Source organism: Protobothrops mucrosquamatus, unplaced genomic scaffold, assembly GCF_001527695.2.
Source record: "Protobothrops mucrosquamatus isolate PMUCROS unplaced genomic scaffold, P.Mucros_1.0 scaffold3864, whole genome shotgun sequence".
Classification (NCBI taxonomy): Eukaryota; Metazoa; Chordata; class Lepidosauria; order Squamata; family Viperidae; genus Protobothrops; species Protobothrops mucrosquamatus.
Genome location: NW_015389814.1, coordinates 71,502 through 81,556, shown reverse-complemented (window position 1 = coordinate 81,556; position 10,055 = coordinate 71,502). Strand labels below are relative to the sequence as shown.

The following is a 10,055-nucleotide window of genomic DNA, read 5'->3' as shown; positions in this document are numbered from 1 at the left end:
TAAGTTCACATCCGGGAAGCTAACTTTTCTGCTTTCTCAGTTTTAGAATATTTAGGGTTTTGTACGGCAGATGAGACTCAAAAACTGGATTTAACTTTGCCACATAAAGTTGAGAGCCGGTGTCTTTTGAAACGAGAGCAGTACTTTACAGCCAGACTGATTATTATTATATTTTGCTCAAGCTGTAGGTTGTGAATTCTGGAGGCAGGTGGTTCCACTGGTTAATTGTTCTCACTGTCAGGAAGTTTCTCCTTAGTTCTAGGTTGCTTCTCTCCTTGACTAGTTTCCATCCGTCACTCCTTGTCCTGCCTTCAGGCGCCTTGGAAAATAGCTTGACTCCCTCTTCTTTGGGGCAGCCCCTGATATACTGGAAGACTGGTATCATGTCCCCCCTCGTCCTTCTCTTCGTTAAACTAGACATACCCAATTCCAGCAACCGTTCCTCTTATGTTTTAGCCTCCAGTCCCCTAATCATCTTTGTTGCTCTTCTCTGTACTCTTTCCAGAGTCTCAGCATCTTTTTTACATCGTGGTGACCAAAACTGGATGCCGTATTCCAAGTGTGGCCTTACCAAGGCCTTGTAAAGTGGTATTAACACTTCACGTGATCTTGATTCTCTCCCTCTGTTAATGCAGCCTAGGATTGCATTGGCTTTTTTGGCAGCTGCAGTACACGGCTGGCTCATATTTAAGTTATTGTCCACTAGGACTCTGAGATCCCTTTCCCAGTTACTGCTATTGAGCAAGGTACCCCCTATACTATACCTGTACATTTGGTTTTTCTTGCCTAAATGTAGGACCTTTGCTTTTTTCACCATTGAATTTTATTTTGTTAGATAGCGCCCAGTGTTCAAGTCTGTCCAGATCCTCCTGTATATCTGGTATATGTTTCATGTTATATGGGGATTGGTGGATGGTTTATTGTTTTGTTTTGTTTTTGGCCGTGCGCTGCCCAGAGTCATGTTGTTTGAGCTGGGCAGCCTTATAAGTCTTTTTTTTTTTTTTAAAGTTTCTAAATTTAAATGTAAACTGCTTCAAACGATGAGTAACCAGTTCTGTTAAGCAATATATATATATATATATATATATTAATATATATATTATCCTCCTAAAACTTAATTGTTCAATCCCTATCTCTTGATGGGGTGGACAGCTCATCGCGACAGAAGTAGTGGATGATCTGTGTCCTTGTTCGCTTGCAGTTGTGCCTTTTGTCGAGTTGTCGTTGTTGCGTTCTCTGAGCTTGGTTGTTTTCCTGCAGGATGGCGTTCCCAGTCCAAGTGACAAGTGCTTTAGCTTTTCTCTTATCGCCCCATGACCGCTTTCCTGTTTTGACAAGCTAGAAATGAGCGTGCCTATCTGGGTAATGAAACTTAACAATCACAAATGAGGCCTACATTTCTGTTGCCAAGTTGTTAAAATTTGCCCCGGTTTACATCTTGTTCACTGAATCACTACAGTTGTTAAGTTAGTTTCCCAGAGGGAAGGACAAGAAACAAGAGATGGAAACTCACGAAGGAGAGAAGCAACCTGGAATTAAGGAGAAACGTCCTGACAGCGAGGACAATTAACCGGTGGAACTGCCTGCCTCCAGAAGTGGTGGGTGCTCCATCACTGGAAGTTTTCAAGAAGAGACCGGACAGCCATTTGTCTGCAATGGTGTAGGGTCTCCTGCTTGAGCAGGGGGTTGGACTAGAACAGGGCTTTTCAACCTGCCAGCCCTGCTTTTTTCGTACTAAGAACGGGTTTAAGACTAATAAATCTTTTGCTGTGGGTCTTTGTCTAAAATGGCTGGAGGAAACACAGCCACTCTGAATCTGCCTTTTTTTTTCTTAATTAGATCTACCCTCTAATGCAGGGCTTTTCAACCTTTTCACCCATTGTGCCACTTTTAGGATATGCAGCATCCGAGTACCACCAGTCGCCTAGCAAGGGGTCAAAAACTTGATGACCCCCCCAAAAAAGGAAAAAAGTGATAAAGTACAGGTAGTCCTCGACTTACAACAGTTCGCTTAATGACTGTTCGAAGTTACAATGGCACTGAAAAAAGTGCCCCCCAAGTCACAGCCGAGCAAGACATCTGCCTGCCCGCCCGGCTGCGCTCTTCCTCCTGTCCGAGGTTTCCATTGTTGTGAGCATTTCTGTTGGGGACTGGCAGCGGGGGTGGGGTGGGGGGGGTGTTTGGTTTTTATTCCCCCCGTCTGCTGGGTGGTTGCAGCAGGTTTTGGTCCCTTCACATGACCCTGGGACACTGTGACCGTCATAAATATGAATCAGTTGCCAAGCATCTGAATGTAAATCAGAAGACCCTGGAGAGGCTGCAACATTCCAGCTGATCGGAGCTTCTTCTGGCCTCAGCGGAAGCGCCAGGATCAGCGCTGAGCTCCAGCTGGATCCTGGTGCTGATCCTGGCGCTTCCGCTGAGCCCTGACAGCCCTGCAGCTCCAGCCGTCTCTCGCTCAGGCTTGTGCGGTGCTGCCACCGGTTCAGCTCATTCCCCTCCCCCGCTACCACTTTCCTAGGATGGTTGCGTACCACCTGCCAGGTGCCAATGTAACACAGGTGGTACCCGTACCACTGGTTGAAAAGCCCTGGACTAGATGACCTCCAAGGCCCCTTCCAGCTCTATTCTGATTCTTAGTAGCAATAGCAATAGCACTTACACTTATATGCCGCTTCACGGTGCTTTACAGCCCCTCTCTGAGCGGTTTACAGAGTCAGCCTATTGACTCCCAACAATCTGGGTCCTCCTGTTAGCGACCTGGGAAGGATGGAAGGCCGAGTCATCCTTGAGCCGGTCAGGATCGAACTCCTGTCAGTGGGCAGTGAATTAGCTTGCCGTGTTGCATTCTAAGCATGGTGCCTCCCCGTTTCTAGAAACGCAGTTGTTAAGTGAAGCTGGCTTCCCCGTTGACTTTGCTCGTCAGATGCTTGGCAATTGATTCGTATTTATTACCGCCGTGATCCCCCGACGAGCAGAAGGTCGCAAAAGGGGATCACGGGACCCCAGGACACGGCGGTCATAAATACGAATCAATTGCCAGGCGTCTGAATTTGGGTCCCGTGATCCCGGGGATGCTGCAACGGTCGTAAGGGTGAGAAACACTCGTGTCCCCTTTTTTCAGTGCCGTTGTAAGTTGGAACGGTCATGAAACGAACTGTTGCTGAGTCAAGGGCTGCCTCTAATCGTTCAATCCAGAACTACAGATATTCTCTAAAGTTGCCCACTTGGGAAGGAAGGAAATTTGCATCGATGCGAGCTTGGAAGACAATGGAGTTCCTTGCTCAATCCCGTAAATATTATTCCTGCGGCGTTTTCCTCCCAGTGTTTTATCCGCCTAGAGCTCCTTGAATGTCATTTCAGTGACTACTTTGGCTTTGGAGTTAATTATACTTTCCCAGATAGATTGAGGATATCTTTCTTAATCACCGCCCGCAAGCAAAACATCACAAGGAGTTGTGATTACGCTGGGTTGCTTAGTGTGGCTTTTTGAAAAGTGTTTGTCATCAGAACTTGGCGAGGGGAGGAAGCACCGAGGTCTAAAATTATACGTGCATAATCTCCGATTCCCACGACTGGATATTGTTGTCGTTGTTGTGATTTTTATTAGATTTTTTCCCCAGCTTTTATATAGTTTGGTCGATGCAAAGTGGCAAACATACAGGTAAATAGCAATAGCACTTAAGACTTATATGCTGCTTTACACTGCTTTACAGCCCTCTGTAAGTGGTTTACAAAGTCAGCATATTTGCCCCCAACAATCCGGGTCCTCATTTTACCGACCTCGGAAGGATGGAAGGCCGAATCCACCTTGAACCGGTGAGGATCAAACTCCTGGCTGTGGGCAGTGAGTTAGTCTGCAACCCTGCATTCTAACACTGTGCCACAGGAAGGAAAGGAAGGAAGGAAGGAAGGAAGAAGGAAAGGAAAAAAGAAAAGAAAGAAGGAAAAAAGAAAAGGGAAAGAAAAGAAAGAGAAAGAAAGAAAGAAAAGGAAAGAAAGAAGGAAGAAAAAGGAAAAGGAAGGAAGAAAGAAAAGAAAGAAAAGGGAAAGAAAGAGAAAGAGAAAAAGAAGAAAGGAAAAAGAAAGAAAAAAAAAGGAAAGAGAAGGAAAAAAGAAAAGAAAGAAAGAGAAAGAAAGAAAGAAGGGAAAGGAAAGAAAGAAGGGAAAGGAAAGAAAGAGAAAGAAGAAAAAAGGGAAGGAAAGAAAGAAAGAAAAAGGGAAGGAAAGAAAGAAAAGAAAAAAAGGAAAGAAAAGAAAGGAAAGAAAGAAAGAAAAAAGAAAGAGAAGGGAAAGAAGGGAAAGAAAAGAAAGAAAGAGAAAGAAATAGCACTTAGACCAGTGTTTCTCAACCTTGACAATTTTAAGGCATGTGGACTTCAACTCCCAGAATTCCACAGCCAGCATTGCTGGCTGTGGAATTCTGGGAGTTGAAGTCCACATGCCTTAAAATTGTCAAGGTTGAGAAATACTGACTTAGACTTATATACCACTTCATAATGCTTTACAGCCTCTCTAAGCCGTTTACAAAGTCAGCCTATCTGGGTCCTCGATTTACATTCTTTTAGTGACGTTCGAAGTTACAGCAGCACTGAAAAAGTGACTTCTGAGCATTTTTCACACTTACGATTAATGTAGCAACCGCCCCGGGTCACGTGATCAAATTTGGGCGCTTGGCAACTGGCATGTATTTATGACGGTTGCAGTGTCCCGGGGTTCACGTGATCCCCTTTTGCGACCTTCCCATCCGGCTTCCGAGAACAAAGTCAGCGGGGGAAGCTCGATTCGCTTAACGACGTACAGTTCAGTTAACGGCTGTAGCGATTCGCTTAACTACTGTGATTTTTAAAAAAAAAAGGCCGAATGGGGAAAAACTCATTTAACGACCGCTTTGCTTAGCCGTGGAAATTTGGGGTCTCGATTTCGGTCCGTGATTCGAGGACTCTCTGTGTTAGCTGTCCAGAGACCCTTGGGAATTGGCAGCAATTTTTTTAAAAAAAATATCCCCCCCCCCAAAAAAAATGTTTAAAAATGGGTTGAAACACCGCTGAAAATGACGTAATTGTCCCGACTGTTGGCCAAGGTTCATAACATTGCTTTTAAAAATGACTGCGCCGGTTTCTTTTAACGCGGAATGCGGAAGAACAACCATTCGTTTCCCTTATTGTAAAGGAAATGATTTTGTTGTCAAAGATAAGTGAAATATATATTGTCTACCGCTGGGCCCGCTGAGGTCATTCCAAGCTTCTCTGCTCTCTCCCCTCCCCAGTCATTCATTTATGTATTATAATCTACAATTCATCGCCTAATTGTAGGAAAAGAGAGCTGAGAGCCTCGGTAATTCTGCTCTCAGAAATGTCCTTTTTTTTTTTTTAATGAATAGGCTGTAAATCATCTTAAAGTTTTGTTTCACGCCTTGTGCTTTGTGTTTTGTGTTTTTTTTTTCCTCCACAGGGAACACCGTTAGCAACTTGATTTTCATTCTCCCTCCCATCTATGGTGCAATTCAGAGTTACAAAGATGGCCTTGAGAAGCGATATATAATGGCATACTTGTGCGTCACAGGTACGTGGGCGTCTTCCCATCTATGACAGTGGTCCGATCCAACGGTTTCTCTTCGACTTTAGTGGGATCTTTGAGTTTGAAGGGCCCGGCCTGTGTGCCCACACGCGAAATACAGCTTGGAGAGTGTGATATTTCAGCCCTGAAAAATTTCTTTGTCAGCAGCCAGCTGGGAAGGGTTATAAAGTCATAATCACATGATTCTGGGATGCTGCAATTGCCATCATGAAATGCCCGTTGCCAAGTGGCAGAAGTTTGATCACGTGACCGAAGGGATACTGTTGACCTGGAATTAGGAGACAGCATAGGAAAGTATCACTTGTGAACGTGTGCAGATGGCCCCGCTGTCTTTGGGCACTTGCAGAGTCCTGGATGTAGGGTCACCAAAGGACAGCAAGGAAAACACCCCATGTCCTAACCCACCCGGGAACGTACGATGTCTTTAGGGAAACGCCCCAAAGGGAACATTTTTAGCTCCTTCGGCTTTCTCCCTTCTTATCTACAGGGTGCCAGACTTACTGGGCGAAATCTAGTAGTAGTAATAGTAGTAAAGTAAAGTTGGAAGGTACCTTGGAGGTCATCTAGTCCCCTGCTCAGGCAGGAAACCCTATATCATTTCGGACAAATGGCTGTCCAGTCTCTTCTTGAAAACTTCCAGTGTTGGCACATTCACCGCTTCTGGAGGCAGGTTGTTCCACTGGTTAATTGTTCTAACTGTCAGGAAGTTTCTCCTTAGTTCTAGGTTGCTTTTCTCTTTGGTTAGCTTCCACCCGTTGCTTCTTGTCCTGCCTTCAGGCGCCTTTATCTTATGTGTGTGTCAGCTTTGCTGGGTGGATTGCTTATGTACAGTAGTGGCCAAAATTGTGGAAACCTTTTGGGAAAAAGTGTATTTTTGAGGTTGGATGGCTAATAGCACCACTTTTGGAGGGGGAAGTAGTACCATAAAATTACTGTATATATCAATGGAAAGATAAATTAATCAAGAATGTAACGCAACAAAGTTTGTTCAATTATCTGTATTCTATGAAAGGTTATAGCCAAATAACCAGAAAAAGGAAGCACAACTTGCTTAGGTTGATCTCAGGTAGTTTTCCTTCATCTGATTGTAGCCAATGAGCACGAGTGTTTAGAGAGCCAATCGGGCGTCATCTTGTTTTGGCAATGAGCCAATCAGATCACGGTAGGATCCAGTTATCGATGTCACGCATTGAAGCTCAGAGGAGGACATTTGTCAGTGTGTTATGAGATCGCTATCAAGTTGGTTGGGTTTTTTCTTTCATTCAGTGAGCTTGCAAAACGTAATAAAATTAAAGTCATGGTGCAAAGAGTTGACGGTTTGCCCAGAAAGCGATGTAAAATAGTATTATTAAGTGAACAAGCCTACAGTTATAAAGAAATGAGAAGAAAAATGGATGGAAACTTAACCAAAAGTGGCATTTCTACTGTACACTTTTCCCAAAAGGTTTCCACAATTTTGGCCACTCCTATAATCAGAAAGAATAAATACAAGGATTTCTTGTCATCTCTCTTTTAGAGGAGCCTGTCTTTGTTCAGCTGAATAAAAACGTAAAGCTGAAAGGCAACTTCTGGTTTCCTGTACTTTTTTTTTTTTTATCAAGCAACACCTCAGAGCCTGCACAGCAATACTGCAGTGGTTGTAAGTGTGAGGACCGGGTTGTAAGTCACCGTTTAGGCTACTGTCGTAACTCCCGTCATTCCAAAAAAAAAAAAAAAATGATCGTAATTTGAAAACCACCCGTATAGGAGCAATTTTCAAATTCTAAAGGGCACCATTCGGTATGGAATGGCGTGCATTGTTTCAAATTGACGAAGCCATTTATTTACCTGCTTCTAGAATTGCTTGCTTATAAATTTTGTGTCACCTCCAAGGCCACGTGGCTAATAATGCTAGAAAAGCAATATAAAGTAAAACAGCACAGGCAGTCCTCGACTTAACAATAGCTTGTTTAGTGACCATTCTACATGCTTCCAGAGTGATCTTTTTAGAAATGTTAGGTGACCTCCAGTGGCGTTACAACGGCATTGAAAAAATTGTGACTGGTGACCGTTTTCCCCCCATTGATCCATGTTTTCAAAACTCGGACGCTTGGGGATTTAGGACGGTCGCAGCATCCCAGGGCTCATGGGATCCCCTTTGGCGACCTTCCGACAAGTGTTCTCTCCCAGCCTATTGCCGTCCTTGTTAGAGGCACAAGGACCAAACCCCTGCTGATACAATAGGCTGGAAACTTTAAAACAAAACAAAATCCCTTTTATTTGGGTGACAATCCTGTCAATAAGTCCAAAACACAAACAGCAAACCTCAAGTCCAAAGGAAGGAAATAGTCCACAGGAACACGTTGCAAACAAGACGAACAGACCAGGATTCCAAGAAGCACTTTGCAAACGGTTGCCTTCAGCAACCAGCAACGCCCACACCTTCCCTTTTTATACAGCAGTCCCAGGGTGTTGCCTCTCATTGCCTTCTCCTTTTACTTTGGAGTAGTCGCATAGACTGTTGTTGTTTTCTTGCTACTTGACGACGTCTGTGAGCATCAATTAGCTCATCCAGGTGTGAGCCTTCCGAATCTGACTCCTGCTCCTCACACAGCTGAGCTTCATGAGAAACACGACTGGAGGGCCCAGGCTCTTCATCAAGCCTTGAGTCCTGCAATCCATCAGAGTCTCTCTCTGCCCCTGATGGCCCCTCAACGGCCTCCTCCACCTCCTCCTCATATTCCTCAGACTCAGCTGTTGGGAACACAGGCTGGCACGGAATCACAACAAGCAAAAGTCAATGGTGGAAGCCGGATTCAGTTAACAACCGTGTGGCCAGCATGACAGCTGCAATGATTCACTTAACAACCGCGGAAAGGAAGGTCGTAAAACAGGGCAAAACTCCCTTAGTAACTGTCTCGCTTAGCAACATAAATTCGGGGCTCAATTGTCATAAGTCGACTACCTATTGTCATTTTTTTTTTTTTTTTACTGCGGGCACAACGGCGCGCGTCAAAAGTGAAATTTAGTTGCCCGCTCTCAAAGTGAAACACACACACGACACACACCTAAAACATACTATATACAACGTATGTATAATCCTTTCTCATTTGGATTTCAGCCGTGGGCCTGGGCTCCTGGTGCTTCCACATGACCCTGAAGTATGAGATGCAGGTTAGTAGCCCTTGAAAAAGCGTGCACCTTTTGTGTACATTGCAAAGTGACCTGCCTGGATCCCTTTTGCTTTCCTGCTTGGTGGGTAGGGGTGCATTCATAGTTTGTTTTGCAGTGGATTGATGACGGGCTGTTATTTTGAACCTCTAGTAACCAAATATGCCAGTAACAACTGCTGTGGATAGTTAAAATACTTTATCCAGGAGTCCAGACAACAATACAGAAGGATTGACTAATCTAGAATAAAATCTGCCTATACATAATTGGAGTCTGGTGGACAGTTCCTTAAATAGGAGCCAGCCGTGTGTTGCAGCCACCAAAAAAGCCAATGCAGCCCTAACAGAGAGATAGAATCAAGATCACGTGAAGTGTTAATACCGCTTTACAAGGCCTTGGTAAGGCCACACTTGGAATACGGCATCCAGTTTTGGTCACTACGATGTAAAAAAGATGTTGAGACTCTGGAAAGAGTACAAAGAAGAGCAACAAAGATGATTAGGGGACTGGAGGCTAAAACTTACAAAGAACAATTGCAAGCATTGGGTATGTCTAGTTTAATGAAAAGAAGGGCCAGGGGTGACGTGATAGCAGTCTTCCAATATGGAAGACTTTGGGTCCAACTTCTACGCATCTTCTTCTCCGTTGCAGTTCTCAGTTCCCTCCCTCATAAAAAAAAAAAAAATTAATGCTGACCCTTTTCGCGAAAAGTTGCCCTGCTCTGACCATTTTGACTTGGGGCCGCCATCTTTCTTTGAATCTTCTCTATACGCACAAATAATTATTTTTGTTCTGCTTTTTGCAGCTGTTGGACGAGCTGCCCATGATCTACAGTTGTTGCATTTTTGTCTACTGCCTGTAAGTATCTGTCATCCGTTTCTCTTTCATAACTGATTGACAATTAAGAGTTCCTCACAGACTTAAATTTGATCTCACTCGCATAGGCGTGGGTGCTGAAATAGCTATGGGAGGTACAGTACTGAATCTGCAGGGAGGGACTAGAATTCTCCATCTCCTGGTAATTGGCCCAGTCACCCAACCGGCTCTCGTGGCTAAGGCTGGACTAGAACTCGCCGTCTCACCATCTTCTAGTGGTTGGCTCAAAGTCACCCAGCCGGCTTTCATGGCTAAGGTGAAACTACAACTCACCATCTCCTAGTGATTGACCCAACCGGCTTTCATGTCTAAGTCGGGACTAGAACTCACCATCTCCTGGTGATTGACCCAAAGTCACACAGCTAGCTTTCATGGCTAAGGTAAAACTAGAACTCACCATCTCCTGGTGATTGGCCCAAAGTCACTCAGCTGGCTTTCATGCCTAAGGC

General features: G+C 44.5%; 1 protein-coding gene across 1 annotated transcript in view; it reads left to right on the top strand.

Annotated features, from left to right (window-relative positions):
- The window catches only part of ACER3 (alkaline ceramidase 3), a gene marked incomplete in the record, with an annotated part of 50,885 nt that overhangs the window by 25,133 nt on the left and 15,697 nt on the right, over nt 1-10,055 (top strand). Inside the window, 3 exon segments of the mRNA XM_015827680.1 lie at nt 5,455-5,565; nt 8,681-8,733; nt 9,536-9,588. Of these exon segments, the coding sequence (XP_015683166.1) occupies nt 5,455-5,565; nt 8,681-8,733; nt 9,536-9,588 (217 nt within the window).